The sequence below is a fragment of the Cervus elaphus genome, chromosome 14 (genome assembly GCF_910594005.1).
Source record: "Cervus elaphus chromosome 14, mCerEla1.1, whole genome shotgun sequence".
Lineage (NCBI taxonomy): Eukaryota > Metazoa > Chordata > Mammalia > Artiodactyla > Cervidae > Cervus > Cervus elaphus.
The window spans coordinates 61,799,516-61,818,604 of NC_057828.1; the positions used below are offsets into that span (position 1 = coordinate 61,799,516).

General features: G+C 35.5%; 1 protein-coding gene across 2 annotated transcripts in view; it reads left to right on the forward strand.

Moving 5' to 3' along the window:
* The window catches only part of RALGPS2 (Ral GEF with PH domain and SH3 binding motif 2), a 154,180-nt gene that overhangs the window by 113,823 nt on the left and 21,268 nt on the right, over nt 1-19,089 (forward strand). For both annotated transcript variants that reach the window (XM_043924044.1, XM_043924045.1), the window contains exons 9-14: nt 5,960-6,097; nt 7,162-7,252; nt 12,079-12,146; nt 13,495-13,630; nt 14,414-14,565; nt 17,760-17,814. In XM_043924044.1, coding sequence (XP_043779979.1) covers nt 5,960-6,097; nt 7,162-7,252; nt 12,079-12,146; nt 13,495-13,630; nt 14,414-14,565; nt 17,760-17,814 — 640 coding nt within the window. The remainder of the gene's footprint in view (nt 1-5,959; nt 6,098-7,161; nt 7,253-12,078; nt 12,147-13,494; nt 13,631-14,413; nt 14,566-17,759; nt 17,815-19,089) is intronic.

The following is a 19,089-nucleotide window of genomic DNA, read 5'->3' on the forward strand; positions in this document are numbered from 1 at the left end:
TTTAAGTTGAATACTGAAAAAATAGTACTCAGCTTCACTTAGAAGTAGTTGCAGGCTGATGAGTTTGTTTTTTTATTACAAAGCTTAGGAGTGAGACTCTGTTCTAAAGAGGCAGCCTCCTAATTAGCCTCCTAATCCTAATTAATAGAATACTCTTCACAGCCTGGAAGAATTTTTAAACATTTTACAGAATTTGCCATTTTAGAAGGTTTTGAAATTGTAAGAAAAACCTGGTGTATATTTCTAAGATAAAACTGCTCATTATATATAATTATCAAAAATAATTGAAAAACTAGGTATAAAATTCTCTCAGAAATTTAATACTTCTTAAATTCTAATGTTATATAAGTAAATTCTGGTGTTAAATAATGTCACTTCCTCCTAGTCTGCAACATGACCCCACTTGTCTGAATACAGTTATTCTTATTTATGTTGTGATTTAAAAGCAAACATAACCCTGGCCTGAGTCATAGGGGAGAGAGTTCTGAGCCCCCCATTGGCTGTGGGAACTTAGACAAGTCACTTTACTACCTCTGACCCAATTCTTCTGCTATGAAATTAGGGTGCTGCTGAGAGAATTAGTAATTGTCAGATACCAACTATGCCTTTTTATTTCTTTAAATCAAGAATCTTGATTAACTCAGTGACTGAGGAGACACAGATTTAGATATCTTAGGTAATTTGGCTTAGGACTTCAGTACTAAGCTATAGTACTGGGATTTAACTCTCACTCCAAAGCATTTGGCCACACTCTCTCTGATTGGATTATACAATTGTTGATTGCTGCTTCTAGATAAAACTTTGTGGGCTTCTACTTTCTGTACGTGTTGTGTGCATGTGTGGGGGTGTAAGTCCCTTCAGTCATTCTGTCCTCTTTGCGACCCTATGGACTGGAACCCACCGGGCCCCTCTGTTTTGTGGGGTTTTTCCAGGCAAGAATACTGGAGTGGGTTGCCATGCCCTCTTCAGGGGATCTCCCCGACCCAGGGATTGAACCCGTGTCTCTTACGTCTCCTGCTTTGTCTGGTGGGCTCTTTACCAGCACCATGTGCTTTCCAAACCCTGTCGTTGCCTTACTTTGTGCTACTTTCTTTCTCAGGCCCTACCATCAGCTCTGTTTGTTGATCAACGTCCTTTATTTGAAGTCAGCTTAGTTTCTGCTTCTTTCACAGAATTAATTATTTCTTTAAATTCCTGTGACATGCATAGGTATAGCAGGGGTCTACTCAAAGGCCCATAGATGCTCACAACAAGAATGAAGCAGGTAATGTATATAGGTGAAGTAAATGAGAAGTAAGAGAGCAGAGGAAATCTGCTGTCATAATCTTATGACAGACTGACATCTGTAATGATTACTATCTATCCTCTTCCCAGCTGTACCTCGCTGTTGCCAGATCTCCCCATTGTTTTAAGGAGAAGGTCATATAGATACTTCCTATGTTACTTCCTGATTTTAAAAAGATTGGGACAGCGTCTAACCTCTGATTTATATTATGTAATACATTACTTGATCATTCAGTGATCACACTGTATTCACTAATAGCTTAACCTGGAGAAATATGATAGTGAACTCCTTCAGAGCTTTTTTGTTTAAGCAGTGTAGAGGTTTCTAATTCAGTTCTATTCAGTTCAGTTGCTCAGTTGTGTCCAACTCTTTGCGATCCCATGGACTGCAGCATGCTAGGCCTCCCTGTCCATCACCAACTCCCAGAGCTTGCTCAAACTCATGCCCATTGAGTCAGTGATGCCATCCAGCCATCTCATCCTCTGTCATCCCCTTATCCTCTCGCCTTCAATCTTTCCCAGCAACAGGGTCTTTTCCAGTGAGTCAGTTCTTTGCATCAGGTGGCCAAAGTATTGGAGTTTCAGCTTCAGCATCAATCCTTCCAATGAATATTCAGGACTGATTTCCTTTAGAATGGACTGGTTGGATCTCCTTGCAGTCCAAGGGACTCTCAAGAGTCTTCTCCAACACCACAGTTAAAAAGCATCAGTTCTTCAGTGCTCAGCTTTCTTTATAGTCCAACTCTCACATCCATACATGACCATTGGAAAAACCATAGCTCTGACTAAATGGACCTTTGTTGACAAAGTAATGTCTCTGCTTTTTTAATATGCTGTCTAGGTTGGTCATAACTTTTCTTCCAAGGAGCAAGCATCTTTTAATTTCATGGCTGCAGTCACCATCTGCAGTGATTTTGGAGCCCAAAAAAACAAAGTCTGTCACTGTTTCCATTGTTTCCCCATCCATTTGCCATGACGTGATGGGACCAGATGCCGTGATCTTGGTTTTCTGAATGTTGAGTTTTAAGCCAACTTTTTCACTCTCCTCTTTCACTTTCATTAAGAGGCTGTTTAGTTCTTCTTCACTAGTTAGCAATTCATCTCACTGACCAGGTTTGGAAAGTGGAATGGCAGGTGTGTAGGTACAAATTATGGTTAGTTTGGCATGTTAAATTGAAAATGAAAGTCAGGAGCTGTGCTCTATAGAGAAATTTGGAGAGTCATCAGCAATCAGGTGATGGTTGAGGCCTCAGAAATAAGATAATTCAGAAGTACTTGTAGAGGGAGAAGATTAATGACAGAACCATGGGGAATGCCAATTACAAGGGACCTGAGGAAATGGTAGAATCAAGAGAGGATGGAAGCGAGGCAAGTTCAAGCCAGTGAAGACTGAGAAACAAAGGGAGTGGTACAAATACAGCAGAGAGACTGAGCAATGGAGAGGAGGCCAGGGGAGATGTCTGAAGAATTAGTGTGAGAAGGTCATGTATGCCTTTGCCAGAGTAAGTTTCAGCAAGGAGACAGATGTGAATTTCACATGTTAGCATGCCTGGATCAGCAGAAACCTATATACTGTCAATTTGTGTATCAGTTGATACAGCTTTAAAACCCAATGTGGCACTGTCTTGTAAAGTTGAACATTATATATACCTGCATGTTTGTATAGATGTGTATATATCTCTCCTAGAGAAATTTTTGTACGTGTGCACCAGGAGACATGTACAAGAATGTCTATAGTAACAAGGAGGAAGGGGGCAAGTAACTCAAAACTCTTATCAAACAAAATGAATAAATTGTGATATAGTTACATATAGTTTATCCTCTTAAGGAATTACAGCTGTACTTAACAATATGAATGAGTCTCAGAAACAAAATAGTGATACAAAGCAATCGCAGACCATATTTCTAAAAACTTATCTAACAACCACTTATAAATCACTTATTGTGTACCCATTCTAACTCTACCAATATTATCATCTAATCACACATATAAAAGTATGATTTTTTTAAAGTGCAAAAGTAAAATAAAATGTGCAGGAATACAGACATGTGCCTCAAAAAGAACAAGGGGAATAATCTTAAAATTAGAAATGGTAGTTCCCTCTAGACAGGAGGCAGAGAGATGACACAGGGAAAGAACATAAAGATGAGGCAACAGTACTGATATTGTAGCTCTTACATTGATGAGTATTTATTATATTATTTGATAACCAATATTGTATGTTAAACTGTTAATTTTTAAAGATACAGTTATGATTCTCACACAAATAAAAAATGAATACATGTCAAAGGTTTTGTTTAAATCATTAAGTATACAAGGGAGTCGGGAAGATATTTACAACAACTTCAAGGGAGAAGTCAGAGTACTGCACATAGATGCAGGCCATTGGGAATGCTGGAATGAATTTACAGATAGTTGCAAAATTGGTCAACATCCACAGGGCAATAATCAGTTACATCCCACTGGACATAATTCATTGGCATTTTTATGGACAAGAATTTGTATTATTACCAGTTTTCAACAACTTATAAAATAGCTCAGGCCAAGAGGATGCACTGGAAACAGGATATACCTGGTAGTCTTTTTGCCTATTGCAAAGTCTATCACAATTTTTCCTGACACAAGTAAACTTTTATATGTACCAAATATTACATAAAAATAGAATGAAGGATAAAAAAAATTAATTGTACCAGTTCGTATTTCTCTTTTAAGGTGTTTGTTGAAGAAGGCAGGCAAGAGTCCTGTCTTGAGGAGGGGATCAGATTTAAAGGAAGGGTTGTTTTGCTTATGTTTTCTTAAATAGAGGAGATTTAAATGTGCATACTGGCTCTTGGAAAAGAGCCATGGAGTGTGAGTGATAGTGGAGGCAGCAGTGGATATGTTAAAAGGAGGCAGTAGAGATTACATTCAAAATAGCAGTTTAGATTTGGAAGAAAGAGAAGGGGATTCTTCTTCCTCTGAGATAGGAGGAAAAGAAAGGGAGCTAGGCTACAGATTTATTTGAAGTCATAAAAAATAGAGAGTCTCTAAAGAAAAAGAAGTATTTATGACAGATGGCTTAAAGAATACTGTTAAGATTTACTAAATGGAAAAGGAATGATACTGGAATGAGTAAAAGGATTACCATTGCCAACTTTTTACATTGTGTTAAACACCAGTTGTCTGGAATATTGGTCAGGATTTTCATTTTTTAAAGTGCAAGATAGAGTAACCACCTGAATGAGTTTATTATCTTAAGCAGATAAGATATAAAATACAAAAGATTTTCAATAAAGAGATTAGAAAGTCTTAAAAATTATCAAGTGAATGATACAGATACTGTAATTGTTTGTAACTGTAATTTAAAAAAAAAAAAAACCTTGGAGTACACGTGTATACTCTGAGATCCAACTCTGTCACTAACAATTCATGTGGTGTTAGGCACTTCCTTAATATCTGTGGACCTTAGAGTGTTTGCCTATGAAAAGAGGGATTTGGACTAGACAGTTTCTAAATTCCTTTCTTGGAATCTGTGAGAAAACTAAAGAACCGTTGACACTGACCTGAATATAAGATAATGATTTAGATGGGCAGAGCTGAGTTCAGGTATCATTTAAGATGGAAGAACCAACATGAGAAAAAAACATTGGGCTTATTTGGAAGGCAATAGGTACATCATTTTGGTTGCACTTAATTCTGAGAGTTCATGAACGGGGAGTAATGATTTCAAAGTAGGAACATGTTGCCTTTTACACTTTACGCGTGCATAGTAAACTCTCAGGAAATATTTTCTGTAGATGTAACTTTGAAATCCAGAGCTAGGACAACTGAATTATTTGGGAGAATGTATTATTTTTGTTGGTACAGAAAAAGAGCAAGGTTAACTTCAATGTGTAGTTAGTAGAACTATTTCAAAAATCCAACTGTTAATCTTTAATACAAATAAGACGTTGCTACTAGAACGAGACAGTTTTCAAAGTAATTAAGAATCGAGGCTTCTCTGGTCCTCTAGAGGTTAAGAAACTACCTTCCAGCGTGGAGAGGGAGGAGAGCACAGGTTCGATCCCTGATGGAGGAACTGGGATCTCATGTGTTATGGGCACAGCTGGGCCCAAGTGCTCTGGAGTCTACACACCTCAGCGAAGAGCCTGTGTGCCACAACCCAGACCCAGTGCAGCCAAATAAATAAATATTTAAAAGGAAAGTAAAAAGTAAGACTCAAGTGATGGTTACCCACTCGAGGCAAGCATGTATAGAACTAATATTAAGTTAACTGCCTCATGGCAGGGAAGTGGTTAGGCTGGCTAACTTAAAACTTCTTCAGAAAAAAAAAAAAAAAAACTTCTTCAGGCTGTACCAAAACTTGCAAAATAGGTACTAGTGTATAGACATAAAAACCAAGGTTCGGAAATTAGAATAATTATCTTTATTTTATACAGAGGCAGAGCCAGTTCAGGAGCTCATCTTCTTTCCATTAAGACCCATAGGTAGGTAGGTACTGGAGTTCCTAACTTCAGCTTTAAGTTATATGTCTGACCTGGACTCCACAGAAATCTAGGCCTTAGTGGTCATGTTTTAACACAGTATTAATAATGAATATATTTTAAATACGGCATATATTGAAATATAGCTATAAACAAACTATACTCATCCAAACAAGTAGGAAAACACTCATTTATCTTAATTTTGTTCCAGGTATCTATCTGTCTGATTTAACATACATTGATTCAGCATATCCATCAACTGGCAGCATTCTAGAAAATGAACAAAGATCAAACTTGATGAATAACATCCTTAGAATAATTTCTGATTTACAGCAGTCCTGTGAATATGGTGAGTTTCCGGGATTCATTTATAAAGGTTGATTCATTTACACAGGTTGATGGCCACTTTTCACATAGCAGCATACATCATCCTAATGTAAGGGAAATAATGATTATGTCACTGTTCAATGTTTAGCATCCTGTTTAAGATCTTGCTTTTAAGGAGTTCAAGTATTTCATATTTAAAATGCTAAGTTTTATCTTTTGCTCTTCTGCAATTTTGTAACAACTTTGCTAACATAATTTTCACAATTATTTTCTATTCTCTTCATCTCATTTGATCTCCCTGATCTATTATGTAAATATTTCTTTTTTCAGTTAGGGAGTGAGCTGAAACTGTTGTAATAACAGTTGAGAAGCTTTCTTGAGTTCTGTGTTGAGTAGATAACCAGTTTTTGTCCAAGATGTATTTTATGGAAACACACATGTGGAAAGAACCTAGGCAACCCCAAATGATTAGAAAAAAAAAAAAACTTTATTATTTTAAAGTGTTTAAATGCTTTCAGTTTGATAGAAAATAAAGAGAGGCTTTTACAGCTATGTAATTTTAATGCTGTTTAAAAACAGTTTACAATTTGTTGTTATTTAACTTTAATCTCTTTTTTTATCCTTTTCTCAATTTTTTAACATAACATCAAATTGTAATGTTAAATCAATCTTATTTGAAATTTCTAAGTAGGAAAGAAAAAAAACTACAAATGGAAGCCAGGCTTCTTAAAAAAAAAAAAAAAAAAAAAACACAACCCTAAACTGCCTTACATCTTACACTTAAATGAGGTTTGACTATAAGTTACAATGATGGCTCTGATTTTTTTTATGAAATTTCTCAAATATGTGGGACTTTGTAAATGGAGCTGTTTTAATCTATACAAACAGCATGCAACTGCAGTTTTCTAAATTACCTTCAGTTTTACATTAAGTAACATTTACCTCAGTCATGTCCTTCTAGAGTTAATTTAAATTTTGGTGCTATGTTGCCTTAATTTACCTTCAAATATATTTTTCTCAGCTTAACTTTAGAAATTCTGCCTGAGATGTACTTTATCAAATAATTATTTATCATGTTTTGCCTAGATATCCCCATGTTGCCTCATGTCCAAAAATACCTGAACTCTGTTCAGTATATAGAAGAACTGCAAAAGTTTGTGGAAGATGATAATTACAAGTAGGTTGGATCTTCAGAAGTGGTTTGTATAATTGTGTCCTGTCCTCCACCCTTTCGTCTCTGTATTTAAACGTCTAAATATTGCATCTTATCATGCAAATACAGTTGTGCATTTACAGTGGTAAAGTTACCTATTCACGTGAATTTTTTAAATCAGTCACTTGATGTGACTGAGCCAGTATACAAGTACGTCATCTGTTCTTCTATTAAAAAGCATTGTATGTTTCTCAACTTGTTGAGAGCTGATGTTTGATAGTTCTAGTTTTACATTTCTTCCTTTCTCTCTCCATTGAAGCATTGAATATCTTTATGGAAATGTATCTTTTAATAGACTGAAAAATTAATGAAACAGTCCATGAATAGAAAAATTGCTCCTCAACACAATTTTGAATTTGTCTTCAGTTATTTTTGTGTATTGAGAGAATATTGAACCTTCTGGACTCTGAACTAGAGACATATTAATATTTGTCCAATAGAACACCACACTTGTCATTTCCTCTATTCAAGCAAGTCCTTCGTTAAAGGTTTTCAAAACTTACTTTTAAAACAGCTGACATCCATGTCTTTTTGCTTAACCATTCTCAGTCCTACCCAGTGGAAAAGGGATTTTTTCATTATTAACCCTTTTTATTTTTCTGGAGTAGGAAATACAACCCACTCCAGTATTCTTGCCTGAAAATTTCCTTAGACAGAGGAGCCTGGTGGGCTGCAATTCATGGAGTCACAGAGTCAGACATGACTGAGCACACACACATTCGCATTTATTTTTCAGTAGTGTTCTTTACATCATGACTACCAGGTTTGTTTGTTTTTTTTTTTAAGATAGAAGGATAAAAAAGTTATTTCTCTTGAGGCTTTTAATTTTCCTTGCAGCTTTATTTATTAAAAAAAAATTTTTTTTTGCTGTTTCTAAGCTTTCAAATTTAACTTTGTGTCTGCCACAAATATTTTTTCCAGTAAAAGGTTATACTTTAAATTTTTATCAAAGTGAAAGATAAGGTTATTTTTTAATATTAATGCATTATACACAAAAGTTTTCTTACACTGTGTGATAGTAATTATCAGCTTCTTTGTTCCATAAATTTCAACATTTTTTAAAGAATTCTGGAGGACAGAATTGGTATGCATAATAAAAGGCTAGAGATTCCAGAAAACAACTGAAAATAACTTTTCTTCAAATATCAAATATATTGAGAAGCTCTGTACATATACTTAAAATGTATCTGAAGCTTTATTTATATTTGAAAACACCTTTATTGCCATCGTCTTCACCATACTGTATCATTACCACTTTATCTTTCTGTATCAATTTTTGTTTTACAGAAAGTTTTTACAGGGTAATTCATTTGAAAATGTATGAGGTCAGTGCATCAGCTTTTTAATAATCTTGACAGCGTTTCACAGATCTGATCCCCTAGATTGTAAGTTTCTTGAGTGTGATGGTCTGTGTCATATTTATCACTTATTTCTTTCATCTCTCTACTGACATAGCATAAAACACTCATATTTTGTCCTGTTGGGTACAGGAGATTATCTTAAAACTCAAAACATGAGTAAGTCATTATTAAAATTTCTGTGTCTGTCTCAAGAAACTTAATGGATTTTTTAAAAGTTAAAGTTTAACTCTTACAGTAGAAAGTGAAAGTCGCTCAGTCACGTCGGACTCTTTGCGACCTCGTGGACTATACAATCCATGGAATTCTCCAGGCCAGAATGCTAAAGATTCTCCATGGGAATCTTCCCAACCTAGGGGTCGAACCCAGGTCTTCTGCATTGCAAGTGGATTCTTTACCAGCTGAGCCACCAGGGAAGCCCAAGCATATTGGAGTAGGTAGCCTATCCCTTCTCCAGCAGATCTTCCCAACCCAGGAATTGAACCGGAGTCTCCTGTGCTGCAGGCGGATTCTTTCCCAACCGAGCCATCAGGGAAGCCCCTTCAGTAGAAGTGAAGTCTAAGAAATTGTTGTATAAATACAGAGTATGGTGAATTTTAATGCTGAAAGGATAGAGCTAACTAAGCTGTTAAGTAGTTTTAGCTGTCTGTATCCTGGCATGAGAGCTTCATTTTGGTAGGAAAGTGGATGCTGTTATACTGATTTTTGTTTTCATGAGTTAACTAGAACTCAGGCAGCCTTCCCATTATGCTCATTGTGTGTTAGTCACTTAGTCTTGTCCAACTTTTGCAACCCATGGTCTGTAGCCCATCAGGTTCCTCTGTCCATGGAATTCTCCAGGCAAGAATACTGGAGTGGATTGCCATTTCCATCTCCAAGGGATCTTCCTGACCAAGGGATCGAACCCAGGTCTCCTGCATTGCAGGCAAATTCTCTACCATCTGAGCTACAGGGAAGTCCCATTATATTCGTAAACAAATATTTATTCAGCTTTTGCTGTAGGTGAATGCTAGCTGCTGGGATTACAAAACAAATAATTACAAAATAGTTCAAAGAGTATTATACTAGAGATGTGCCGAGGATGCTGTGGGAACATAGATGGGGGGAGACCTAACTCAGCTTTAACTGGGAAAAATGAAGAGAAAATAAACATGAGCAGCTTCGGGTGACCATCTTACCTTAGTCTGCATCTTAGCAGGTGAGTTGCTCCACATGAAGAGTTAGGAAAGGTGTTTCAGGGATGGAACCATCAGTGGAATAGGGTGGGAAGCTATGTTTGCTTGGGGAACTACAAGTCACTTGGTAGTATTGGAGAATCTTACGGGAAGCTGAAGAAGATAGTGTTTTCCTAAAGATGCAGTTGTGTTGCATGAACCTACTGATTAAATGTGTTCAAAATCAGAGCATTTTAACATAAGAGCTATTAAGGTCATAAGTTGGGAAAAATGGATTTTATGATGAAAGATTTAAATAAAAATGACTTTTCATTTATCCATAAGCCTCTGTTTTTGGCAGTTTGATCTACATAGGCAGCCAGTATCAATATTACAAGTTACATGGCGTGCGTTTTAATCAGGGTGAAAATCTTTCGAAGTTATTTCGTTTTAATACTGAGCATAATATCTTTTGGAGAAGGAAATGGCAACCCACTCCAGTATTCTTGCCTGGAGAATCCCAAGGACAGAGGAGCCTGGTGGGCTGCCATCTATGGGGTCGCACAGAGGCAGACACCACTGTAACGACTTAGCAACAGCAGCAGCATAATGTCTTTTCTTAGTGAATCAGCATCACTGTTATATGTAGTGTTTTGATGATGATATAGGCAACTGACACTGACTATCCTGTGCAGTTTAAGATGCTTCCACTTTTTATATTGCTGTCAGTTATCAGCCATTATTAATAGCAATGTGATTCTCCCATAGCCTCCTTTCTGTTCCTTTCTGTTTTGGTTCTGTGTTAGGAAACTCTACTTAATTTGTTTACTTCTTTGTCTTCCACCTTCTAGACCGTGCGCTTCCAAAGGGGAGAGACCCATTTAGTGTCCATTATATTCCAGTGCTGAGAGAACAGTGCCTGACACAAAACAGGTGTTCAGTGAAGGAATATAGCATAGTCTGAAGCTCACATAATTAAAGTCAGCTACCCTGTAATAAGAAAAAGAGCAGAGAGTTCTGGTTAATCATACATCTGTTCAGTACATGTACTTTACATGGTTAAGTAATTAGTGTACAATTATATATGATTTCTGCTTTAGGATATCAAAGACATTGATAAAAAGTTAAGCACCTATAATAGATTTATCATTATAATATCATTTGTATTATGCAGTTTCATAAAAAATTCCAGTTGGTAGGATGCTGAAAAATAAAGTCTTTATTAATTTCCAGACAAATGCTTAATAATAATACAGAGTACGCCAAAGTATATTTCCTGGACTACACCAAAATATTTTCTACAACTGCTTTAGTATCCTATATCCTGAAACCGTTTCTACTGATAGGAATTATAACCTCTTTTTGCTGCAGAACTCAAAATTGATACATTTTCCTAAATGGAACGTGTGTGTGTGTGTGTGTGTGTGTGTGTGTGTGTGTGTGTGTGTGTGTGTGTGTGTGTGCGTGCGCGCGCTCAGTCACGTCTGACTCTTTGTGACCCCATAGACTATAGCCTGCCAGGCTTCTTTGTCCATGGAATTTTCCAGGCAAGAATACTGGAGTGGGTTGCCATTTCCTTCTCCAAAGGATCTTCCTGATCCTGGGATTGAACCCAGGTCTGTTGTCTCTCCTGCATTGGCAGGCAGATTCTTTACCACTGAACCACTTTAATTTCCAACTAATAAACTCTGACTTAGAAAAGGGACTTATCAGGGATTTTGTAAACAGCCTTTTTATTTGTATAGATAGATCTTTCTTTTGATAATTTGAGTTGGTTTGTTTTTTGGATGGTTAGTTTTAAATAAGGTGTTGTGTTTTTTGTTTTTTTTTTTAATTTTCAGTGCTACAGAGACCATTAGCCCATCCAATAAGGATTCTAGAAAGAATCTGCATAATTTAATGAAATGTGGGAAAGTTACTGAACTTATTTGCCTTGTACCAATATAACCTCAGGTTAAATCACCTTTTAGTCATTCACCAAATAGCTTTAAATGTGTTGAGTTGTTTGGCAGTTTTGAGGTTCTTGGGAGAGCTATCTCTGTTTTTGAATATGAGGTTTTGATGTTTTTCCCTCTCTAGTATTTCCTGGAATCACTGTAAGATCAGCTTTGTATGAAAGAGAAAGGGGACTTAATTAAGATCACCCTTGAAGAAAAATACGCAGTTGAGGTTATTTTATAAAAAATGTTTTTAGGCTTTTGGTAGAAAAATACATGATTTTAATGTTATTTTGTCAAATATTAATCATTCTATGTGTTTTTCCCTTTTTGAAATTCAGGCTTTCATTAAAGATAGAACCAGGGACAAGCACACCACGTTCTGCTGCTTCCAGGGAGGATTTAGTAGGTTAGTGCGGCTTTCTCTTGTTACTGAGTAATCAACCAGATAACCTCATAAGACAGAAGGGATATACTCCAAAGTGAGTAAGTGCGTAGCACGTTTTATTCTGCCTGTACAGTTTTATTTTTGGTATTAAAATATATCTTTTTCTGTTTGGTTTTTCTGTTTTTTCATTAAAAAGTTGTCACGTGTGGTTTGTCAGTAATATGCAAATTAATATGCCAAGTAATCAAGAGTAATAGATATAGCCAACAGAAAATAATAAGTATTTATGAATTATCAACTCTTTTTTCATTAAGTATACGCTGTATGAGGCAGTGAGGGTTAATTATGTTAGAAATGTTTCTGGTCTAAGTGAAAAATTTACTAATTTGAATAATTATAGGAGTCAATTTTAGTGGCTTAATTTTTTTTTTAATTTCACTCTAATGCTGGACCAAGTACTGAAAAGAATGGTCATAGTCTCTTAATTTATCTGTTGGGATTTATATGTATGTAAATAATCTAAAAACATAAAATTGAAGAGAATTTTTTAAAGAAATCATAGACAGTACCTTGTTTAATATTCTAAATACAGATCTTGGCACTAAGCTTTGTATCATTGTATATCCTAAAAATGTTTGGAGGCCCATCTAGTAAGGCGTGAAGAAGACGGGGAGCAGAACCATGGCAGCAGCTACCGGGGAGAGTGTCCAAGCAGAGGGAGTCATTCCAGGCTACATCTATTTAAATTTGCTTTTCTTTTCATTCTTAAAGTGATATTCTGCTTGTAAAGCAACTGTACACCAATAAAACATGTTTTCAAGTGTTACTTTGCAAATCTGTGTACTTTCAAGTTCCATTTTTTTAATTTCCAGAAACATGAGCAGTCAGTATAGATTTAAATTGTAATTTGAATCCTTGACCTACTCTACACATTCTGTATCTAAGAAGCTGAAACTAAGAGTGAAGACGTAATGTGTAAAATTAAATGAGCACTGAACTAGGATTCAGAAGACCTGAGGGTTTAGTCCAGGTTTCATGTGTGATATGAGACCCCTATACCATCTCTTCTAATTACGCTGCTTCCTCTATAAATAGGGAAAATATTTATACTGGCTACTTAGGGCAAGTAAAATAGATAGAAATTAATAGATATTGTTTGTTTTGAGGTTTTGTGTTTTACGACTCAGAAACTAATATTTCTTATGTTCAGTCAGTTAAATGGAATTAATATTACCTTAAATTAAACCACAATCTTTATTTCATATCAGAGGATTTCAAATAAAGCAATCTTTCTAAACCATTTAACAGTTTCTGTCTGTCTCTCTCTCTCTGTGTCTCTGTCTCTCCCTTTTTTCATTTAACCTTTAAGGTCCTGAAGTAGGAGCATCTCCACAAAGCGGAAGAAAAAGCATGGCCGCTGAAGGAGCCTTGCTGCCGCAGACACCGCCATCCCCTCGGAACCTGATTCAGCACGGACATAGAAAGTGCCACAGCCTGGGTTACAAGTCAGCGCTTCTGATTTTCTCTTGCAAAGTTCTATGTATTTCATTGGATTTCTTTTCTACTTATTTCACTAGTTGGACAGAAAATAGTGTCCTTGCGTAGTTTTATTTATGTAACACACAGTAGTCTTTTTCTGATTTAGTAAAATATCTTGTTTGCATAAAGGCATTTATTTCTTCCTTACCTTAATTTGGAAATGAGCTTTTTCCAATAGTGCTTTCACATTTTGGGGGATAAAAATGAACATTACAGGTCATCATCATAAATAAAATCAGGAAAGCAAACACTATTTCCATTTTAAATTATAACTTGTATCATGAGGCATTGCTTGTCCTAACCAAAACAAGTCACCATAAAGCATATAAAAACTGTTCTTTTTATAACAAAATACAAAGAAAGGGAAACTGTCTTTTTGTTTAGCTTTACAAGATTGTTTCCTCAAAATGGACCCCACAGTTCACCTTTGCCATGATTTTTGTGAAAATTTAATAGACATTTTCCAAAAGTGAATGTGAAAATAGTTTTTAATGAACCCAAGCATCAAGATAAAGTATTTTCTGTTATATAGGTAGATATGGCCTGGTTTTCTAAAAAAATTTTCCCTAAACTGTTGGCTTGAGGCTTTCATGGTAAAATCTGTGTGTTCATTAGTATGAGAGTTCAGAAGTAAGTTCAGGATAGCAGGTACATCTTTTATATCCTGAATCTTTATGTAAGAGTATCTTTTATATACTGAATCAGTAACAGTAATGAAAGATATGAAAAATATTTCTCTTTGTTTCCAGTTTCATTCATAAAATGAACACAGCAGAGTTTAAGAGTGCAACGTTCCCAAATGCAGGGCCAAGACATCTATTAGATGATAGCGTCATGGAGCCCCATGCACCATCTCGAGGCCAAGCTGAAAGCTCTACTCTTTCTAGTGGAATATCAATAGGTGAGAAATAATTCTCTGAGAGGGTTCCAACTTATGTAAAATCCGACTTCTAAGAAAACTCGGCTGGAAAAGCATGATTAACCCTACTACAAGTAGAAAAAATAATTGATAAAAGCAAAGTAGCAAAGTGTGGATATAAGATCACATTACTAGTAGCTGCTAAAATTAATAATTCATGATGGTTTGAAAAGTGCTTGATGTTTTTGACTTCAAAAGGGGAGGCATTCGAGGAATGGTGGGGAAGAGAACAGGCACTGTTTGAATTGGTTACCGCATGTAGTTGGAATGTAGGAATGAGGAAAGGGGCAGATCAGTTATGATTCCCAGTTTTTTTTAGATTAAGCAGCTAGTTAGATGGTGGTGCTGTTACCTAGGCAGAGAACATTAGAAGAGCAGCCATTTGTAGGTATTGAGGTATTTGTAAAGGGTGACTAGGTTTGGGGAATTAAAATTTCCATTTTGGACATGTTTCTACCGTATTGAGTTGTCAGGTAGGTAATCGACTGTATGAATAGGAAGCTTAAGGAGGTAAAGTCACATCTATAGATACAGGTATAAGAATTAGCGTATTTGTAGTATCTTAAGCCATGAGACCAGATAAGGTCACAGAGGGAGAGGATATAAATAAATAAGAGTAGACTTGCTAACATTTGGAGGTGTCATTTTTTTTTAAATGGTCAACCATCAGAGGAATCTACAAGTGAGGGACCACTGAAGTAGGGAGAAAAGCAATGTGGTATCACAAAAGCCCAGCAGAGGAAGGATCTCTGAAGGGAGGGATGTATTGAATGTATCCATATCAAGTGCACAAAAGAGAAAATAAGATGAGAACAGGAGTTGATCACTGAATTTGGCAAAATAAAAGTCACTTGGTGACCTTGACTAGATTTGCTTTATAGAATACTGTGGGCAAAGCCCTGGCTGGAGTAGATTAGAGAATGAGAGGTAAGAAAATAGAGATAGCTATTATGAAGGAAACCGGGACTGGAAAAGGACGTGAAGTTAAGAAGAATTTGTTTGTTTTTACTTCCTAAACTGTTATTTATTTTCTGAACCTTCTAGCTGAGCATAATTTCTTTGGATAGTTAGGAAATCCCTATATGATGCTATTTTTATGTTTTAAAAGAAATAAAGGAGGAAAATGTCTTCTCTGATTAACTGCCAAGGTTGCTCAAGGGCTTAGTCTATTACTATTAATACGATCATCTCAATATTGATGAACAATCAGTAGAAAGAAATATAGTAGTTCATTTTCTTGAACATATTGACTTCTTTTAACACTTGCAAGTTTTCAAACCCTGAAATTGCTTCGGAGCTGGAAAGCTCCATTCAGCAGTTTTATTCCAGTATTTCCCTTTTTATAAATGCAAATGATGCAAAATTTACAAAACAGAAGACAAGTTGGTCACCTGAAATATCTCTTCATTAATACTGTAAATTGCCTATATGCAAATATTAACTTCAATCTGAAAAGTAGTACACAGAATAATTTTGCAAAAGAGAGAGGAAGAAGCTTTTTCTAGTTAAAAAAATGTGTTCTGGAATCTAGCATGTTACTTTAAGCAAAAAAAAAAAAGTAATTTTAAAAATTATAGCTCTCAATTTAGTATAAAATATTTGCCTTTTCTGTAATACTTATAAATATTATAATGATGATTATTCTCTATTGTGACTTTTACTTTCCATAGATGTTCTTTTGGTTACCACAAGATAGTTATCTAATTTTTTCATTCCATTACAGTTAATGTCTTATTTTAGAGAACTGTCTTTTAGAACAAGAAGGGGCTAATTCAATTTTTGCCTTTGTATTTATTAATTATTCCAAGGCTAAGTAGGTAAACAGTAAGGATTGTTATATCCTTATTTATAAATTAAGAACATTAGACATAGGCATTACTTTCCAGGGTGTTTCCTTTAAACCTTTAACATTCTGAAAAGAAAGTTTATAATCATAGCTGGTAGTTATTAATATACACACGCAATTCATAATAACAAAAAGATTTTTTCCTTAGCTGTAACTTTTACATACAATATTAATTTATGTCTTGGAGGCTCTGAGAAAGTACCCTGGAAAAATTAACCAGTGCTTGGAACTATGGCCTCTGACATTTTCTAACATGACATATATGTCCTGGATAACCCAGAACAGTCTTGCCCAGCTGAAGGAGGCATATCTACTCGAAGTCCATGCTTCTGGAAGAAACTTGTTTTCTACAAATGTCATACTTACTGCTTAAATTTTCAGTCTTTATCACATAATATTCTACATGTCAAAAATAACATACAAGCCTCCACTACCAACAGCAGATTACATCCAATTTCTTATCTGAGCCACACAACCAGAAAATTATTTCAGTAATTGTTAGTACTTCCAAGGATGGTACATAACTTGTACCATTCTACATGCATGGAAGAGGTGTTAAATCCATCACACATAATGGGTTCTTTATAGTGTTCGAGTTTGAGCCTCTCAAAGAACCCTGGTTATGAAAGTCTGATAGATGACTCAATGTGATACACAAAGGACAAATTAATTATTGATTATCTTTAAAATAAATTTTAAATCAACCTAAGCTGTTTTGGACTCTCCAAGTTCTTTCCCCTCCATTTAAGCTAATTTAAAACTTTTCTATTTTAACTGATATTCTGGGTCTCTAAGAGAAAGTTTTTACATTGTTATGGTACGTTTTTTTTTTCCTTAAGGATTCCATCCTCTTCTGCCTTGCCTCTAAAGACAAAAGTTGAATTTCATTGAGTTTTTCATCCTTAGGATAGTAATGGGTTTTTTAAAAAAAATGCAAAAGGAAGTATACCATGAACCTCTAAGGAATTTGTAATTATATTGGTCTTAAATTATGACAAACCTAATAAGGAAAAGTTGTATACTTATATGTGTATTTATATGTACTTATTCTCCGATGGTAGAAAAAGTGTTTACTAATGTAATCAATTTAAGCCATAAGTATACATATAAAAATGTTTTACGCTGTTTTGTTTCTTTGTGTAGACTTGTCAACTCTATTCTAGTATATTGCAAAATAAATCAAGCACAATGATATTAGAATGAAGAATTGATATGGAGATGTTCACCCACAAATAATGTGAATAAGCACAGCTAGAGTATTTACTTTTAAAAAGTAAAATCTAAACTATAATTATGATGTTTAAAAAAATAAGATAACTTTTGATTTTAGGTAGCAGTGATGGCTCTGAACTAAGTGAAGAGACTTCATGGCCTGCTTTTGAAAGGTAAGAAAAATTGTCCATTTAAACTGTTTTGAGTTTATTTGTTTATTTTTAAGTATATGATGTTTCCCAAGTGGTTCAGTGGTAAAGAATCCACCTGCCAGTGCAAGAGAGGTGGGTTCAATCCACGGGTTGGGAAAATCCCCTGGAAAGGGAAATGGCAACCCACTCCAGTATCCTTGCCTGGGAAATCCCACAGAGAGAGGAGCCCGGGCTACAGTCAACGGGCTCTCAGAAGAGTCGGACTTGACTTGGGGACTAAACAATGACAACAAAGTATATGATAATGTGAATTTTAAGACATAATATTTATTACATATAAAAGGACTATTTAGGCTTCCTGCTGGTGGCAGAAATTAAAAGTTAATACGTAAGCCTGGAATTCAGTATTATCTAGTAAAGACATTTTATTTGGTGACTTGACACATATATTTGATTTTTAGTACATTTTAAATTGTAACTGAAAAGTAATAATAATCAGGGCTTCCCTGGTGGCTCAGTGGTAAAGAATCTGCCTGCCAATGCAGGAGACACAGGTTAGATCTCTGATCTGGAAGGATCCCACATGCCTCAGAGCAGCTAAGCCCGGGCATTACAACTACTGAGCCTGTGCTCTGGAGTCCGGTAGCCACAACTACTAAAGCCCACGCACTCTCGAGCCTGGTGCTCCACAGCCAAAGAAGCCACGACAATGAAGCCTGCGTACCGCACCTGGAGAGGTGGCCCCTGCTGTCCACAGCTAAAGGAAAGCCTGCACAGCAACAAAGACCCAGCAGAGCCAAAAATAAGGTTTTTTTAAAATAAATAAATAAAATATGAAAAGATAACTTAAAAAAATAACAACCAATCATAGTCAGCTTACCTACTTAACATGTACAAAAGTAAAATCTTTTCCTTAAATTCTGGTTTATTTAAGTAATTTTAAGGTATTTAGTGAAATGATCAGTTTCATTCTCTGCTAATTTATACATTTTAAATTATACTCTAAATAAGTAGATAAAAGTTTGAATTTAAATTGTCATTAATTAAAAGGTTCCAGAAAGCACACAGACACATACTTAAATAAATAATATAAGTCACATTCTGTTCTCTTTCCCTTGACGCTTTAATCTATAAAAGCTGTCATCTGCTTGCAGCAAATATGCTGTGTTGATCTTTCAGTATAAGATTTTTCTGAAAATGTAGACAAGCAGAGCAAATAATTGTTATTTAATAAATATCCATTCAAATTTTGCTGTCTTTGATCATTTTAGTTCTGCCATTGTCATGCTAAAATAT